The sequence below is a fragment of the Aquarana catesbeiana genome, linkage group LG11 (genome assembly GCF_042186555.1).
Source record: "Aquarana catesbeiana isolate 2022-GZ linkage group LG11, ASM4218655v1, whole genome shotgun sequence".
NCBI classification, from domain to species: domain Eukaryota; kingdom Metazoa; phylum Chordata; class Amphibia; order Anura; family Ranidae; genus Aquarana; species Aquarana catesbeiana.
Window position 1 is genome coordinate 178,658,335 of NC_133334.1, and position 20,185 is coordinate 178,678,519.

General features: G+C 46.9%; 1 protein-coding gene across 3 annotated transcripts in view; it reads left to right on the plus strand.

Annotated features, from left to right (window-relative positions):
• RASGRP2 (RAS guanyl releasing protein 2) overlaps nt 1-20,185 on the plus strand; it is a 1,629,940-nt gene that overhangs the window by 1,500,012 nt on the left and 109,743 nt on the right. For 2 of the 3 annotated variants that reach the window (XM_073605066.1, XM_073605067.1), the window contains exon 16: nt 16,834-16,900. The exons of the other annotated variant lie outside the window; for it this stretch is intronic. In XM_073605066.1, coding sequence (XP_073461167.1) covers nt 16,834-16,892 — 59 coding nt within the window. In that variant the 3' untranslated portion in view covers nt 16,893-16,900. The remainder of the gene's footprint in view (nt 1-16,833; nt 16,901-20,185) is intronic. 3 annotated transcript variants of the gene reach the window in all.

Genomic DNA, 20,185 nt, shown 5'->3' on the forward strand with positions numbered 1-20,185 from the left:
AACCAAGAGCTCACTGATAAGTATTTGTGCACTGCTGAAGTGGGTTTTGTCTTCCACAACATCCACATCACCTAAAAAATATAAAACACACCATGTATTAGAAATATGCAGGCATCCATCTATTACTTGAAGTTGTGGCCTCAGACACTGACCTGTGGTTGGCACAGTTTCAAGAACTTCACACAGTACTTCTTGCACATCAGCATCAACATCTTCTTCAGGGTGTGGTGAGTTGACTTTCTGGATCTTCAGGAGGTTCTGGGTTACTGGTGTCCACACACAGCTCAGATGTTCCTCTTCTTTTCTCCCCTATGTGAATCCAAAAAAGGTATGCTTAGCAGACAGATATGTTAGGTTAGAAATAGTAATATGAAACATTGTTTGGAAGTGTCTTTCAATTGTCTGTTTTGGCAGAGATCCAAGCTGAATACCAGTTTTTTTCCCTTTCCAAAGTTTTGTGCAATTTTTACACATGGAGATACCCCTAGTATCCACTGGAGCACCTGCGTGGGGCACCATAACAAGGGTGTTATGGTGTCCCACACTGGTGTTCCTGTGTCCAGCTTCGTAACAGCTGCTGAGTAGGGATGAGCTTCGTGTTCGAGTCGAACCCATGTTCAACTCGAACATCGGCTGTTCGTTCGTTCGCCGAACTGCGAAAGATATGGGCCGTTCGCGCCAAATTCGCGTGGCGCGTCACGGCCCATAATTCACTGCGGCATCGCAGTGCATTGCTGGCTGATGATTGGCCAAGCATGCACTATGACCCGCATGCTTGGCCAATCACAGCGCCGCCTGAACAGAGAGCCGTAATTGGCCAAAGCCAAGGAGGCTTTGGCCAATTATGGCTCAGGGGATTTAGTACACGCCCCACACTATATAAGGCCGCCTACACAGCGGCCCTGTGTAGTGTGTGTTCTGGCGTTCATTGAGAGAGAGACAGACAGTGACATTTGATTTGAGTTAGATAGATTAGGCAGAACAGTCAGTCAGTTAGCTGCACTTACAGTGTATTGTGTATATATATGCATCCCAGGTGTTGCATATATATATATATATATATATATATATATATATATATATATATATATACACTGTATTCAGTTTAGCTAGATCCGTTCTTGTTATCTTCCTACTGACAGGCAGGCTTGCCTTGTTACAGTATTTACAGCTACCTGAAGAAAATTACTGGTGTTCTTTTGATCCTATTAGTACCACAGTCAGGCAGCTAGACTATTTACAGTTAGTGCAGTGCGTCCTGCTCACAGTGTTCAGCTAGATCCGTTCCTGCTATCTTCTTACTGACAGGCAGGCTTGTCTTGTTACAGTATATACAGCTACCTGAAGAAAATTGCTTGTGTTCTTTTGATCCTATTAGTACCACAGTCAGGCAGCTAGACTATTTACAGTTAGTGCAGTGCGTCCTGCTCACAGTGTTCAGCTAAACCTACAAGTTAGTGGGGTGCGTCCTGCTCACAGTGTTCAGCTAAACCTACAAGTTAGTGCGGTGCGTCCTGCTCACAGTGTTCAGCTAAACCTACAAGTTAGTGGGGTGTGTCCTGCTCACAGTGTTCAGCTAAACCTACAAGTTAGTGGGGTGCGTCCTGATCACAGTGTTCAACTAAACCTACAAGTTAGTGGGGTGCGTCCTGCTCACAGTGTTCAGCTAGATCCATTCCCGTTATCTTCTTACTGACAGGCAGGCTTGTCTTGTTATAGTATATACAGCTACCTGAAGAAAATTACTGGTGTTCTTTTGATCCTATTAGTACCACAGTCAGGCAGCTAGACTATTTACAGTTAGTGCAGTGCGTCCTGCTCACAGTTTTCAGCTAGATCCATTCCTGTTATCTTCTTACTGACAGGCAGGCTTGTCTTGTTACAGTATAGACAGCTACCTGAAGAAAATTGCTGGTGTTCTTTTGATCCTATTAGTACCACAGTCAGGCAGCTAGACTATTTAAAGTTAGTGCAGTGGGTCCTGCTCACAGTGTTCAGCTAAACCTACAAGTTAGTGGGGTGCGTCCTGCTCACAGTGTTCAGCTAAACCTACAAGTTTAGTGCAGTGCGTCCTGCTCACAGTGTTCAGCTAGATCCGTTACCGTTATCTTCTTATTGACAGGCAGGCTTGTCTTGTTATAGTATATACAGCTACCTGAAGAAAATTACTGGTGTTCTTTTGATCCTATTAGTACCTCAGTCAGGCAGCTAGACTATTTACAGTTAGTGCAGTGCGTCCTGCTCACAGTGTTCAGCTAAACCTACAAGTTAATGGGGTGCGTCCTGCTCACAGTGTTCAGCTAAACCTACAAGTTAGTGGGGTGCGTCCTGTTCACAGTGTTCAGCTAAACCTACAAGTTAGTGGGGTGCGTCCACCTCACAGTGTTCAGCTAAAGCTACCTGTAGAATGTTGGTGGTGTTCTCATACTACAGGCAGGCAGTTGATTTTGCTAGCTGCGGTATCAGTACATATATATATATATATATATATATATATATATATATATATATCCCAGCTTAGTACAGCTACAGGCCATTAGTATGTCTGGAAGGCCAAGAAGGAGAGGCAGACAGTCACAAGCCAATAAAAGAGGGCAAGCACGCTCTGTGTCTAGTGCTGGTCGTGGAGACGGTGCATCCTCATCATCACATGGCCGTGGGACACGCTTGGCCTTTTTTTCGGCAGCTGGCCGCGTTGAGCCGCAACATGCGGAAGACTTGATCGAGTGAATGACCAAGCCGTCCTCATCCTCCTCATCCTCTCTCACCCATGCCCAGGGTACTTTGTCTGGCAAAGCAGCGGCCTCTTCCCTTGGCTCAATGTCATCAGTGACTCCTTCCCTAGCCCCACCATGTCCTCCTGAGGAGTCCCTCGAACTGTTTGACCACAGTGTTGGGTACATGCTCCAGGAGGATGCCCAGCATTTGGAAGGCTCTGATGAGGATACTGAGCTCGATGAAGGCAGTAACATGAGCATGGACAGAGGGGGTGCCCAAGAAGGACAGCAATCTGGCAGTCATGCTCCCCCTGCTGCAGCATACTGCCAGGTTTGCTCCAGTGATGAGGAGGGAGGGGATGATGAGGTCACTGACTCAACGTGGGTGCCTGATAGGAGAAAGGAGGAGGAGGAGGAGGAGGAGGCGGCACATCACCAACGAGGCAGGATGCCCTCCAGGGGCCAGCCTAAGGGCAGCACATTGACTGCATCACACCCCAAAGCTCCACATGTGCAGGGCGCTGCAGTCTCTGCACGTTATTCAAAAAGTTCTTTGGTGTGGGCCTTTTTTGAGACGAGTGCATCAGATCGCACCGCTGCTATTTGCAACATATGTCTCAAGCGTATCTCGCGTGGCCAAAACATCTCCCGCTTGGGTACCACATGCTTGACCAGACATATGTTGACCTGCCATGCAGTTCGTTGGCAAGCGTATCTAAAAGACCCACACCAAAGAACAAAGAGGACCTCTCCTTGCTCCTCATCAGCTGAGATTTCCAACCCCACTATACCTTCAGTCCTCTCTGAGACCTGCACTGAGAGGAATGAAGGTGTAGAATTAGGTGTGTCACAGCCAAGTACTTGTGGGCAATCTGCTTTTGGTACACCGACGTCAGATTTTACTAGGCAAATTTCCCTGCCCCAGCTGCTGCACCGCCGAAAGAAGTTTGCTCCCAGCCATCCACATGCCCATCGGTTGAATGCTAGCTTGGCAAAATTGCTAGCACTTCAACTGCTGCCTTTTCAGTTGGTAGACTCTGCCCCCTTCCGTGAGTTTGTGGAATGTGCGGTTCCTCAGTGGCAGGTACCCAAACACCACTTTTTCTCATGGAAGGCGATTCCGGCTCTCTACCGGCATGTGGAAGGCAATGTCCATGCCTCGCTGGACAGGGCGGTCAGCGGTAAGGTGCATATTACTGCTGACTCATGGTCCAGCAGGCATGGACAGGGACGTTACCTAAGTTTCACGGCGCATTGGGTGACTGTGCTGGCAGCTGGGAAGGATGCAGGACAAGGTGCAGTAGTGTTGGAGGTTGTTCCGCCACCACGCCTCCAAAATGCTAATGATTGTGACACACCTCTCTCCTCCACCCCCTCCTCTTCTTCTTCCTCCATGGCCTCTTCCTGTGCTTTGTCCTCGGAACCAGTGGTGCTCTGTAGCCGTTCAAGGGGCTACGCAAGTACGCAGGCCAAAAGATGCCATGCGGTGCTTGAGCTGGTGTGCTTGGGGGACAGGAGCCACACTGGGGCAGAGGTTCTGTCAGCTCTGCAGGGGCAGGTTCAGAGGTGGTTGACGCCACGCCAACTTAAGGCAGGAATGGTGGTTTGCGACAATGGCACCAACCTCCTCTCTGCCCTCCGACAAGGACAAATGACCCATGTGCCCTGTTTGGCTCACGTCCTTAACTTGGTGGTGCAGCGGTTCTTGGGCAGGTACCCGGGCTTACAGGATGTCCTGAGGCAGGCCAGGAAAGTCTGTGTGCATTTCCGCCGGTCATATAATGACAGTGCTCGGCTGACGGACCTCCAAAAGGTGTTTAACCTGCCCAAGAACCGCCTAATTTGTGACATGCCCACCAGGTGGAACTCAACGTTGGCCATGCTGCAGCGGCTGCACACGCAGCAGAGGGCCATCAATGAGTACCTGTGCGACTATGGCACCAGGACAGGGTCAGGGGAGCTTGTTTTTTTTTCCCCACGCCAGTGGGCCATGATCAGGGATGCATGCACTGTCCTGTCACCATTTGAGGAGGCCACGAGGATGGTGAGCAGTGACAGTGCATGCATCAGTGACACTGTCCCCCTTGTCCACCTGTTGGAGCACACGCTGCGTGGAATAATGGACAGGGCACTTGAGGCAGAACAGAGGCAAGAAGAGGAGGACTTCCTTAGCTCTCAAGGCCCACTTTATTCAGACAGTGTTCCTGCGTGCCCGCCGATCACACAGGAAGAGGAGGAGGAGGAGGAGGAAGATTGTGTCAGTATGGAGGTGGAGCCTGGCACTCAGCATCAGCAGCAGTCTTTAAGGGATCAGTCCCAAGAAACACATGGACTTGTACATGGCTGGGAGGAGGTGGCTGCGGACCATGTCGTCCTTAGTGACCCAGAGGACTCCGGACCGAATGCCTCAGCAAACCTACGCTGCATGGCCTCCCTGATCCTGCAAAGCCTGCGTAAGGATCCTCGTATTCGTGGTGTCAAGGAGAAGGACCAATACTGGCTGGCAACCCTCCTTGATCCTCGTTACAAGGATAAGGTTGCGGACCTTATCTTGCCATCGCAGAGGGAGCAGAGGATGAAACATCTTCGGGAGGCCTTGCAGAAAGGTCTGTGCAACGCGTTCCCAGAGACTGGGAGGTTACAAACTCCTGTTTCTGGACAACGTGTTGCTGAGGCTTCGGTCAGTCAAAGAAGGAGCGGTGGAGAAGGTGGCCGTCTGACCGATGCGTTCCGACAATTTTTTGGTCCGCAGCCCCAAGGTATGATCGGTTCCAGCAACCATCGCCAGCGTCTGTTTTACATGGTGCAGGAATACCGGGGGGCAAGATCAGACTTGGACACCTTTCCCACCGAAAATCCTCTGGGTTACTGGGTCTTGAGGATGGATCACTGGCCAGAGCTTGCACAGTATGCAATTGAGCTACTGGCCTGTCCTGCATCCTGCGTTCTTTCGGAACGCACATTCAGTGCTGCTGGAGGCGTGGTAACCGATCACAGGGTGCGTCTGTCCACTGACTCGGTCGATCGACTGACCTTCATAAAAATGAATCAGTCTTGGATCACCACCAGCTACCAAGCACCTGATGCTGATGTAACCGAATAATTTTTTTGGAAATCTCAGATCCCTTCAAAGACTGCCTATGCTGATGCTGAGTGACTATCCCTAAATAATTAACCTCTTCCTCCTCAATCATCACGCTGATAGCTTGTAAGAACATTTTTGGTTCTGGGCACCACCATCAGTGCCTAAGGCACAATTTTTCAGCCCCTGTTTAACAGGGGCGTGTAATTACAATTTTTGATGCAATACTTTGCAGCAGGGCTCGTTCCTGCATTCCAACTAGAGTGTCTGTGAGGGGTTGCAGTGTTGTGGCACCAGCACCAGTGCCTAAGGCCCAATTTTTCTTCCCCTGTTTAACAGGGGCATGTAATTACAATTTTTGATGCAATACTTTGCAGCAGGGCTCGTTCCTGCGTTCCAACTAGAGTGTCTGTGAGGGGTTGCAGTGTTGTGGCACCAGCACCACCACCACCAAAGGCCCAATTTTTCTGCCCCTGTTCAACAGGGGCATGTAATTACAATTCTTGATCTAATATTTCACAGCAGGGCCCATTTCTGCACCCACCAAGAGCGAGTGAGGACTTACAGTGTTGTGGCACCAGCACCACCACCACCACCACCAAAGGCCCAGTTTTTCTGCCCCTGTTCAACAGGGGCATGTAATTACAATTCTTGATCTAATATTTCACAGCAGGGCCCTGTTAGGGCTTACGTTGTTGTGGCCACAACAACACCTAAGGCCCACATTTCTGCTGAGTATATAGGGCAGGCCCCTACTTTCAAACATCTAACTTACAAACGACTCCTACTTGCAAACGGAAGGAGACAACAGGAAGTGAGATGAAATCTACCCCTAGGAAGGGAAATTCTCTCCTGTAAGAGTTAATATGGGAAAAACATTTCTCCTTTCCACTGATGCTTTCCAATCCTTGTTCCACAAAAAAACCCAAATTCTCAAAAAACATTTGTCATTGGGACAAAAAGTGAGGTGAAATCTTCCAAAGAGGAGGAAAGACAGCAAAACAAATGTCACAGGGATGATAACCCTTCCCTATGTTTTCCAAAAAGCTTAAAAAAGATTTTTTGGCTGGAGCTAAACACGTTAAAAATGTACCCGTTCAAAATGACAAACAGATTCTACTTAACAACAAACCTACAGTCCCTGTCTTGTTTGCCTCGCCTGTATACTGCTGTTCAGAGTATATAGGGCCTGGTGGCCCCACACCTTTCCTTATTTTAATTTGGGTGCGGGGTTCCCCTTAATATCCATACAAGACCCAAAGGGCCTGGTAATGGACTGGGGGGTACCCATGCCGTTTGTCTCACTGATTTTCATCCATATTGCCAGGACCCGACATTACATTAAACCCGCAAGCAGTTCTAAATGAGATTTTTTCCTTTAAAAATGACATTTGGTGCAGGGACTGTTCTAAACACGGGAAACGCGCGCCACTTTACAGGCATACTATAGACACCCCCCAGGTACGATATTTAAAGGAATATTTCACTTTTTTTTTTTACTTTAAGCATCATTAAAATCACTGCTCCCGAAAAAAACGGCCGTTTTTAAAAGTTTTTTTTGCATTGATACATGTCCCCTGGGGTAGGACCCGGGTCCCCAAACCCTTTTTAGGACAATACCATGCAAATTAGCCTTTAAAATGAGCACTTTTGATTTCGAACGTTCGAGTCCCAGAGACGTCAATGGGGTTCTAACGTTCGTGCGAACTTTCAGTCCGTTCGCAGGTTCTGGTGCGAACCGAATCGGGGGGTGTTCGGCTCATCTCTACTACTGAGTGTCCTCTACTGACACTGAATAAAGTTGGTTCATCGGACAAAATTTAACTTCAGATTTTCTGACCATGTGTATGGGCCTTAAGTCCATAGTTGCCAATATTGTAAAAAAAATTATAGGGACACTTTTTTTGTCTGTATGTGGAGTCTTATTATAATTAGGGGGTGGGAAATTCACTTGTAGCTGTGACGTAGTGGGGGAAATAAAAATGCGGTACGCGAAGAGTGCCGCGGCGAAAAATGGGCATGGCTTAAGCTAAATATTAGTCGTGGTTTAAAGGGGCATAACTCAAAGGTGGTGTGGTTACAGTCTGAGATGAATGAGGGATGGAGGGAGAAACAAAGGGAGAAGGAGAGAGAAACAAAGAAAGTGATGGAGGGACAACAGGCCCAGATCCTACACCACAAAAGAAATGTGTATTTCAGAAAGTTTAACAATCAGCAGATAAAGATACTCCAAACACCTGGTGTTAGCGTTTCAATCATCCCGGGACCATGGTTGTTATGGTGTCAGAATGATTGAAGCGCATTATTACATTGTAATATAAAATGAAATAGTTCAACTCACCATAATGTAGAATCAGTGGAAGCCCTGCGCGTGTCACTTGACACGTCGCCTGCCACCAGATGCCATCAGGTGTCCCTAGCAGAGTCCCTCCATACACCAGGCATTCCCAGCAGAGTCCCTCCATACACCAGGCATTCCCAGCACAGTCCCTCCTTACATCAGGTGTCCCCAGCGGAGTCCCTCCATACATCAGGTGTCCACAGCGGAGTCCCTCCTTACACCAGGCATTCCCAGTAGAGTCCCTCTTTACAACAGGCATTCCCAGCAGAGTCTCTCCTTACATCAGGTGTCCCCAGAGGAGTCCCCTTATATCAGGTGCCCCCAGTGGAGCCCCCCCCTTACATCATGTATCCCCAAGTGGTGTCAACCTTACATCAGGTGCCCCCCAGTGGAGCATCCCCCCTTACATCAGGTATCCCCCAGTGGAGCAGCCCCCCTTACATCAGGTATCCCCCAGCAGCGGAGACTCTCTCCGCTGCCATTACAGAACACCAGAATGAAGTAACAGGCAGAGTGGAACAAAACAGGTGGAGCCATCCAGGTGGCTGCCAATAGAAATTGAGCTGCGGCGCTGCCCACCCCCGCCCTGTGGACTTTCCCTCAACAGGTCACAAACAGACCGGCAGCAGGGTGGGGGGTGGGCAGCGCCGCAGCGTAATTTCTATTGGCAGCCATCCGGCCTCTTATTTGTTCTCGGTGTTTTGGTCTTCTGTAAAATAGTGGCCGGTGGAGACATTGTCTCCACTGGCCGCGGACCTCTAGCAGCGGTGGCGTAAAATCAGGAAAACAAAGATTTCCCAAGACATTTCCTGGGAATCACGAAAACCGGGAAAAAGGTCTAAATCCCGGGAAATTCGGGACAGCTGGCAAGTATGTAGTTTAACTTGGTCAGAGTTCCAGCAAGCAAAAAACTGGCAAGCTCAAGGATGAGCAGGCTCAGAAATTAGTTCTACAGAAAGTTACATAGGACCTCAAGCACCTGTGACAAATGAACTACTCCCCTTAATTAGTAGTGTGAAGGAAGGAAAGAAAAAAAAAGGCTGTTTAAAAAATGACAGAAAAAGGTGTTAAAAAGCTGCAAGGAAAGAACCCAAAAAGAACCTAAAAATGCAAATGCAGCAAACAAAGGCAAAACTGTTTTTCACTTTCCACTCAAAGTCTCTTCAGCTTCCAACCAACAAATCTGGCAGTATGTGAAAGCTGATTGGAGGAAAGGAACACATCCACCTCCACACAGCAGAAGAACTGTGTTCTGAATAGACAAGCTCCGTTCTGAGCTCTGAGCCTACCGTAAAGTAGAACTTAATTAAAACCAGCAATTACCCTGCCTTATAGTGGTAATGTACCTAACACCAGTGGTGGCTAGTGCTTCACTTAACTCAGTGGATCGGCAAACCACCCCCCTCCCCCTGCTCATCAGCCCCACACTTACCCTATCTAGGTCGTGGACATCTTCGGCGACTTCCACCAGCATCTCCTCCTCGGTGGCCAATACGCTCTCGGACAATCGGGTCTTAAAACCTGCTTCCTGATTGGATGGGAGGAGAAGCAGGAATACAATAGTGAATATTAATTCATTATTGTCACACAACTGGGTGGGCTCAGGGCGCAGTGCTCTGCGCCCTGAGGCCACCCTTTTTTTTAAGCCAATTAGGGCCTCAGGCTGTAATCATGTGCTGGCAATATGCTGCAGCTGGGGGAACATGACTGCCAGTTTCTTGACCTTCTTGGGCACCCCCTCTCTCTAGGCACACGTTACTCCCTTCCTCAACCTGGGTACCATCATCAGAGCCTGCAGCATGTACCCGACACTGTGGTCAAATAGTTCGGGGGGACTCCTCCGTTCATGATGGTGGGGCTAGGGAAGGAGTGACTGTTGACATGGAGCCGATGGAATAGGCCGCTTTGGCAGCTGCATTGGAAGTCAAACTACTCTGAGGTTGGGTGACAGAGAATGAGGAGGATGAGGACGGCTTTGTTATCCATTCCACCAACTCTTCTGCATGTTGTGGCTCAAAAACATGGCCAGCTGCAGAAAAAAAGGACACGCGTGCCCCACGGCCACATGCTGAGGATGCACCTTGTCCACGACCAGCACTGTTGACTGTAGACACAGAACCTGTTTGCCCTCATTTAGTGGACTGTGAGCATCTGCCTCTCCTTGGTGGACTTTCGGACATGCTGTAAATTTTGTTTAGCAAAACCACACTACACTGTATGTGTACACCACCAGAAAAGTAGTAGCAAATGCACTATGGGTGCACGGTACTGTGTACACCAACAGTAGTGTAATAACAACTATGGGTGCACTGTATGTATTGTGTACACCACCAGAAAAGTAGTAGCAACTGTACTAGGGGTGAACGTTATTGTGTACACCACCAGAAGTCTAATAGCAACTGTGGGTGCACTGTAAGTATTGTGTACTGTGTACACTACCAGAAAAGTAGTAGCAACTGCACTAGGGGTGCACGGTATTATGTACACCAACAGAAATGTAATAGCAACTATGGAGGCACTGTATGTATTGTGTTCTGTGTACACCACCAGAAAAGTAGTAGCAACTGCACTAGGGGTGCACGGTACTGTGTACACCAACAGAAGTGTAATAACAACTGTGGGTGTACTGTATGTATTGTCTACAAAACCAGAAAAATAGAAGCAACTGCACTAGGGGTGAACGATATTGTGTACACCACCAGAAGTCTAATAGCAACTATGGGTGCACTGTATGTATTGTGTACTGTGTACACCACCAGAAAAGTAGTAGTAACTGCACTAGGGGTGGTGCACGGTACTGTGTACACCAATAGAAGTGTAATAACAACTATGGGTGCACTGTATGTATTGTGTACACCACCAGAAAAGTAGTAGCAACTACACTAGGAGTGCACGGTACTGTGTACACCAACAGAAATGTAATAACAACTAGTATAAGTATGACCTTGGTGGTATGGATGTGTCATTGCCATCATCCCATATGCCTATGTAGAAAAAATTATAATACCTCTTAAGGGATTTTTAAGGCAATGAATTTTAAATTTAAATTTAGGTAAAAGTAAATTTATTTAAATCGTTCAGAGTAAAATTGTACAAAATTATACAAGAAAGACAATTACATCAAAAATTACATATTCACATGAAAACATGAATCTGCATATACGTTGAATAATAGTGATAAGAAAATACTAATGAGAAGAGAAGTGATGTATCGCACTACCCAATACAGTCACCATAGATGACCACCATGGTATGGAGTAGTGGAATTTCCAACGCATTTCAACATTTATATCTTTACAGAGAAAACTCTTCTTCAGGGAACTTACATCACAATCTAAAAAATCAAAAATCATAATATTACAATTTATATACATGTATGCATATATATCTCTCTTGCATTGGTTGGATTCTCATGCAACTTACGTCCTCCCAAGGCGTCCTGTGGGTGTGTGTGTTATTTCATGCCGGGGGCCAGAGGCTTCCCCTGCCAGATGGCCTGCAAGATCTACAAGATGGCTGGATACAAAAAAACGGCGTCTGATGCCTTATGGCTATCTATGAAAGGGGCAGACAATGGTGGAAATGAGTGGCACTGATAGGGCAACTGCGAGGGGGGGGGCGGCGGGGACACGGGCGGTATGGGCTGGGGTGCCGGGGGTGGCGGTGGGAGAGAAAGGGGGGGAAGAAAAGGGGGGGGAGGGGGAGAAGAAAAGGGGGGAAAAAGAGGGGAAAGAGAAGAAAAGAGGGGGGAAAGTGGAAGGGGGGAAAAAAGGGGGAAGAAAAAGGAGAAAAGAGGGGGGATGGGGAAACAAGTGGGGAGTGGGGGACCCGCCAATACCATGCACCCACCCACACACCCGTCCTCCACACCCCCACCCCACCCATCCCCCCCATGTGCACAGCCAACCCCACAGGGGATACCACATAGATCAGTTCCCCTTAAAAAATGGGTTTAGCCATGAATATTGATACCCCAGTGTTAGGGGACCCCATTCCTATGGGGTATATATGGTAGAAGATAAAAGGCACTTACATTTTCAAAGGTGCAAATGACGTAGCCTAAAACTGAAAAGGTCCATGGATCTCTGGACCATGGATTCCCTCTGTTGTTCCTAAGTGACTGCCTCAGGAGAAATGACACCATTGCCGTCTCTGGCGTCCTATATGTGGTGTGGGCCAGGATGTGGGCAGAGGGGGGGAAAGTGGAAGGGGGGAAAAAAGGGGGAAGAAAAAGGAGAAAAGAGGGGGGATGGGGAAACAAGTGGGGAGTGGGGGACCCGCCAATACCATGCACCCACCCACACACCCGTCCTCCACACCCCCACCCCAACCATCCCCCCCATGTGCACAGCCAACCCCACAGGGGATACCACATAGATCAGTTCCCCTTAAAAAATGGGTTTAGCCATGAATATTGATACCCCAATGTTAGGGGACCCCATTGCTATGGGGTATATATGGTAGAAGATAAAAGGCACTTACATTTTCAAAGGTGCAAATGACGTAGCCTAAAACTGAAAAGGTCCATGGATCTCTGGACCATGGATTCCCTCTGTTGTTCCTAAGTGACTGCCTCAGGAGAAATGACACCATTGCCGTCTCTGGCGTCCTATATGTGGTGTGGGCCAGGATGTGGGCAGAGGCAGAGCACAGCGCTAGCCAATGGCGCGGTTGATCTGTATTCCTGCTGTCAGGTGCACTCGGCGTGAACACGCAGAGCGTCACCCTGGCAACAGACTCCGCCGAATGGGCGGAGACAGAGCGCCGCGCCAGCCAATGGCGTGGTTTGTCTGTGTTCCTGCTGTCAGGTGCGCTCAACGTAACCACGCAGAGCGTCACCTTGGCAAGACTCCGCTCTGAAGCCCGCGCATGCGCATCATGGTGGTGCGTGTGTTATTGCGCGCCCACACAGTGATGTGCCTGGATCGTGTGAATAAAGGATGATGCGTGAAGAGCCGGCTGCCATATTGGACAGGGGCTGTGCCCAAATTGAATACGATGTAACAATATGATTGTACACCAGAGGTGTAACATTATATCCACGGTGGCCCTTATCCGAACATGCAACCTGGAAAGTCAGCAAAGGGGGGAGGGGCGAGTGAGCGTTCCCCTCCCCCCTCCTGAACCATACCAGGGCACATGATGTCAAAATGGGGGGTGCTTTGGGTCACCTTGTTAATGGGGACAACCCTGGCCAATGGTAGTGGAGGTCTGTGGGCTGGGGGCTTATTGGAATCTGGAAGCTTTCCCAGATCCCTATGTGAACAGGGCCGTTTTTAAGGCAGGGCAAAAGGGGCAGCTGCCCTGGGCCCTGTCATTGTTGTGGGGCCCAAAGCAGCTGCTTCATACTAGCCAACTGTCCTGGTTTAAATTCCCTCATCCCTTGAGGTTTTAGTCCCGTGCTGTGTCCCAATATCTCAGTGTGAAGTGCTGCTACTAACGCTGACAGCTCTGCCCTTTTTGTTGTGTACAGATGACTCACCTGCAGACCTTGTGTTTACATGTAAATTACCTGCATTCATATGTAAATGGTGGCATTCATATGTAAATAGCGGCGGCCGGCGGCATTGGTATGTATATCATGCCCTCCCTGAGGTCATATCCACAGTAATCTCTAGCAGCCAATCAACAAGCAGAAATCATGTGCTGTAACCTCTAGCAACTAATCAGTGAGCCATAATGTGTGCTGTAACCTCTAGCAACCAGTCAGTGAGCGGTAATGATACACTAGAACCTCTGGCAACCAATCGCAATCGCTGCCTGATCTGATTCAGCAAACTGATTTTGAGTCTAGCTGCTATTTATTGTATGTCTCAGGGCAGGTGGAGAGCAAAACTGCATGGAAGAGGGGACCCCAAGAAAAGTTTTGCCCAGGGTTTTTTATACACTACACATCAACATGGGGACAGGGTGCTTTGGCACCCCCCATGTTGAGGGCATGTATCCTGGTATGGGGAACCCCACTGACAGCTGATAACCAGCAGCCACAGCAACCTGGACATGAGAATAGTATAAGGTCAATTTCACAGTAAGAATAATTATATTACAAAACTGCAGCATTTTGCTTTGTTGAAAGAAAATCCTTAGAAACATTAAAGTGATTGTAAAGGTTAAAAAAAATAACAAACATGTCATACTTGCCTACTCTGCGCAAGGGTTTTGCACAGAGCGGCCCGATCATTATTTTCTGGGATCCTCCCATCATGCTTCTGGCTCTCCTCTTCTCGAGTGCCCCCACGGAGAGCCTTTTTCCATGGGGCACACGTGCAGGCGCGCTCCCGAGTCCTGCTGCTGCATCTATTGACACTGACAGCAGGACTCTGCCCCGCCCCTGGCTCCGGCATCATTGTATTTGAATAACCACTGCTATCAATCTATCCAATGAGGACCCAAGACAGTGGCTGGAGCTGCTGTGCTTGTCCCTGTTGCTGGAATGATCAGGCTTAGGTAAGAAAAGGGGGGGTCTGGGGGGCTGCTGCAGCACAGTAGGTTTATCACCTTAGGGCATATAATGCCTTAACCTCCCTTGCGGTATGATTATGTCAGGAATTTTGTACCAAAAGCGGTACAATTTTTTGCATGGAAATTTGGTGTTATGTATTGTCACTCTTTGCTCTGTACAGGATATATGCATTCCAAAGGCATTGTTCCAGAAGATGCCTGAAAATCTTCTTATAATATTTTTTTTGCTGTTTGCGCATAGCCGGATAAAATGTCATTGCCCGATTGGCTCTGTCGACACCTCCCATTGTGTTATTATAGTCTATCACGACTTGCGGCTTCAGCACATCTTTCCCACCTTTTGTGTGGACCATGGCAGTGGAGGTATTGTGCACAGTACTCATGAGACACACGTCCTTCTTGTCTCGCCATCATATTGCCATCATCTTGCCCTTCTGCCAGGCAACCATTTCTCCGGTTTTTAGTTTTTTCTTGGCAAACATAGATGGCATGTCACGTCGGTTAGGCCTAACGCTACCATACGCATCGGTCTTGTTTTGTAGCAAAACCTCATACAGTTCCGGGGACATGTAGAAATTGTCCATGGTCACACAATATCCCTGGTTCAGCAATGGCTACAGCAGGGTAAGGACAAATGATGTGGCCATCCCACAGCCGCTGTACCTGGGGTTGAACTTCGTGCCTTTACCAGTGTAAATGACCGAATTCCAGATGTATCCAGTGGATGACTCGCAGAGCATGTAGGATTTGATGCCAAACCGCGCTCTTTTGGATGCAATAAACTGTATCCAGCTTAGGCGTCCCTTGTAGGCCATCAAACTTTCATCCACGCTGACATCCCTTTCTGGCACGTAGGTCCGCTGGAAATTCGTCACAATAATTTGGCATACCTCCCAGATTTTTTTTAGTTTGGGCGCAGGATGTGTGGCCTCATCAAATTCTTCATTGTTCGTGAAGTGGAAATACTTCATGATGAGGGAAAACCGGTATTCTGACATCACGGTGCCAAAAAACGGAGTGGCCAGTAGCTTATTGGTGGTCCAGCACCATTTCTGGAGCGGTTTCCCCACCACCCCCTGAAGAATGATGAGTCCCAGAAAATGCCAGATGTCCTCTGTGGTCACCGGTTCCCACTTTCTGCTTCTGGAAAACCTGGCATGCAGCGTAGCGGATTGCTGCTCTTGGTAGCGATTTGTCTCTGTGACAATTTTTTCAATTACCTCCTCAGTGAGGAATAATTGCAGGTATGCCAGAGGGTTGTCACGCTCAACTTCTACCTTCATCCCAGGTGATCCAGTGAAGGTAAATCTTGGGGGCGCTACCTGGTCTGTATCGCAGTCAAGAGGGCACTAAGTGTGTACATCGCTGAGGTCAGGTGTAGGATCATCACCGTTGTCACTTGCCAGATCAGTGTCAGACGACAAATCTCCCCATGACTCACTATCGATCAGTTCTGCGAGCAACTCCGTGTCGCTGTCGCTGTCACTCAACTGGTCCAAAAACGCTTTTGTAGTAAAGTGGCGCTTTTCTGATGCCATGTTATAAATATTTTATGGGCACAAATGACAGTAAAATGGCAGGCAAGGGGCACTGTACAGTAATCAAGTATCACACCTGAGATGATACAGTGTAATCCTCTCAGATTACACTGTATCACCTCTTTTATGTGTGTGTCACTTTTGAATTACCCGCCCAGTTCCGCTCCCATGCACCGCTGCTGCTCGCAGGGAATGAAACTAGGAAGTCAGATGCCAGTCAGCGCTCTCACCGGTGATCTCGCCGGCAATCACAGCGGAGGACGTCGCTGGATCACCAGGGGAAGGTAAGGGGACTCCGCTGACAGCTCTGCAATGTTACCCCGAGCGTGACTCGGGGTTACCGCTCCTGGCAGAGAAAATCAACCCCGAGTCAAGCTCGGGAATACTGCCAGGGAGGTTAGGGTGAAAAACCTTGAGGGTATACAACTCCTTTAAGGGGCGTATTTACAAAGCAGTGAATATGACTTTTACCAGAAATTCACTAATGATTAATTAATCACTGTAATTTAAAATGCATGTACCTGAAAGATTCACCTGCAAAGGATGGTTGCTGAGTGTCTGGCCCACTACCTTATAAATATGCCGATAAGTGTCAGCACTGTAACTTTAGGTTTCCTTTAATTTTGTAAAAAATTATTATTTGTACAGTTTGTTATGTTAGGCTGTTTTTAAAATATATTGTTTGTGGTTTAGAAGTAAAAGAAGAGGATCTGCAGGTGGAGGATGATGGCGTGTTTGATGACCACTTATAACTAGCATGGTGAGTAATAAGACTAATAAAGTCAGTACCATCTTTTTTGTTCTTCATATAACCGTGAAAGCATATTAGAAATTCTATTAGAATAGTAAATTATTACAGGTAGGTAAAAAAATGCAGTTAATGCATTAAGATATAATTACTTTAGTAATGTTGAAGTCCTTTTATATGCTAGATAAAAAAACAAAATACAATGTTCTTCCTTCACCTTCCCACACTGCCCTGGATTTTTTTGGGCTGAAACTCCAAGAGTTTGGCGAAACCTTCTCAGAATTTAGGGCACCCAAACTTGTTTCATACACAAATCCTTTAAATAACATAAATGGGGAATGCCTTAAAGAGGAAGTAAACCCTGATGGGTTTTACTTCCTCTTTGTTCCCCTGCAAACCCTGCAAAGTAAAAGCATAATGGGCTAGTATGCATTCCTTCCGGAGCGGCGGACTCCGGCTTTGTGACTGGCCGGAGCCGCGTGATGTCACTCCCGCGATGAGCGCAGGACCTATCAATCATGGCACATATGAGTGAGGAAATGGCATGGAGGTCCGTTTCTTCATGGCACATGCACTGATGACATAAACGGCTCAGTGTACAGGAAATATCTCCTAAACGGCGCACGTTTAGGAGATATTTCCACTACTATAGGCAATCCTTATTATAGGCTTACCTATAGGTAAAACTTACAAATGTGGGTTTACAACCACTTTAAAAAAGAAGTAAAGGATTTTTTCCCCCCATTCCCCCCATTCATTACTTACCTAGGGGGATGCAGCATCGGTCCAATGCTGCATCTGTCCCCAGGCACCTCTACACTGAGAACCGAGCGATCAAACACCACCTAACACTTGGTTTTCAGAGCTCCGTGAGCAGAGAGCTGTAGACTGTTTGTCACAGCTTTCTGTTATTCTCCCTCCTTGCTCATTGGAGCACTGAGCTGTGGAGGGGGCGGAGCAGCTGTCTCAGGCTCTCAGCAGCTCACTGAGAGGCTGAGACGGGTGTCAGTCTAGGCAACTGGCGGATCCAGACTCCGTGGTTGGGATGAAGCAGTCCCTGGAATTAAATCGGTGACATCAGCAGAGTGCGGACTTCAGCCCACTCTTTGCTGAAAATGGGTTACAGGAGTGCAAAACGAATTGCACTCCTGTGATCCATAGAAGTACAGCCAAACAAGCTTTGGCTGGACTTCCCCTTTAAGGCTGGATTCACACTATTGCGATATCAGACATCGCAAGTGATTCGCACTGCAATGTCTGTGCAATGCAAATTCAGCCATACAGATTGTATGGCGGAATTCGCATCACATTCGGACAAAAATGGTGCATGACCCTTTTTTTTGGTCCACGCTGGAATCGGATCGCATGGGTTTTCACACCCATGTGATCCTATTGTTGCAGCATGCGAACCAATCTGGGGGTGTCATTAACTTTGTATTGACACCCGCAGCGGTTTGCATAGGGCAGTGTGAACTGCCTGCCAGAGACATGCGATGCGGGACCCGTACTTGAATCGCACTGGTTCCCGTATCACAATAGTGTGAACTTAGCCTAAAGCTGTTCATGGTGTTGCAGAACATTACAATTCTTACAGTCTTAGTGACAGTGTATATTTCACAGTGGTTCATTTTTCATTTTTACAATTATCTTGGTTTACATACTTCAGTATTATCACTGAAGTATGATCACCACTGTATTTTTTTTCTTTTTTGCGCTATAAACAAAAATGACAGACAATTTTTTTTTTTTTTTTTTTACTTTATGCTATAAAACATATCCAATAAAAAAAATTACAAAATCTAATTTCTTCAAAAATGTAAGTCAGTATGTATTCTGCTACATATTTTTGATAAAAAAATCCCAATAAGTGTATATTGATTGGTTTGCGCAAAAGTTATAGTGCCTATAAACTATAGGATATATACTACAATTTCTATTTTTTTTATTTTATACTAGTAATGGTGGTGATCAGTGATTTATAGCAGGACTGCAATAATGCGGTGGACAATCGGACACTAACTGACACTTTGTGAGAATACAGTGATCAGTGCTAAAATATGCACTGTCACTGTACTAATGACACTGGCTGGGAAGGGGTTAAACATCTAGGGCGATCAAAGAGTTGAATGCGCACCTAGCCAGTGTTTTTGTGTACTGTATGTGGTGCTTTTACTATGGGAAGTGATACATTTTCAGGGAAAGAAAATGCATCACTTCCCCCCTGTCAGGATAGTGCTCTGCCTATTTTGCATCCTCTGTTCCCGATGATCGGCAGGTGCCGGTGGTCATCCATTGACTAGCACCCACTGATCGGCTTCTGCTGTGACCCCCTAGGCGGAAGTGCAGAATTATACACTTTATATATTCTGCACAGAACGCCTGCCCTGTAGCAGTATAGCAATATACTATATCAGTATCTGTTATGGGATGATCAGGAAGTGTTTAAAAGGCCTAAATTTACTAGCAACAAAGAGCACAGTGTAAAATTGACCAGCAGGAAGGCAGTTTTCATTAAAAATAATAGCCCAAAATGTACTTGAGAAAAAGAATACAGGCAGGTGTTTTACTAAAAGACTGCAAATAATACAGTAATGTAAAATTGGGCATAAGCAGGACATCTTTAATGAGCTAGACCCAAATTAGCTGGAGACAAAGAGCATAGGCTGGGATTTACTACAAGAACAACCATGGTAAATTGGGCAGCAGCAGGACAGTTTTTTTATTAGGGATGGTAAGCCCAACTGGTGTATGCCTAACTTTTATTTTATCCTTGAAGTTGGGTGTGCGATAATTGTGAGTGATATAATGTGAGGTAGAACAATGCAGTGGTATGATGAAAACAAAAGTTAACTTCAAGTACAAATGATCAGAAAAAAACTGTCAACCTATTTAATAACAAAAAAAAAATGAAATACTCTTAAAAGAACTGAAAATCCCCAAATACCCCTCCTCTCAAAAGAAAAGCCTGCCTAAAGAGAGGCCTTGCAAACAAAAAGCAGTTAGCCTAAAAAAAATAGGGCCTGGGTATACACTGAAGAGAAAGTTGGGGTAAAGTCCCATGTCAATAAAAAAAAAACTGTTGGTGTTAGTGAGCTAAATTAAACCCCATAATTTGTTTTAATAAGATAAAACAAACCCCATAATTTGTGTGAGAGGGGTAAAGTAAATACCATCATTGTTAGTGAAGATTAGCCCCATCATTGGTGTCCACAGGGGTCAAGTCCCCCCCCCCCAAACATAAAGTGTGTGTGTATATGTGTGTGTGTGTATATATATATATATATATATATATATATA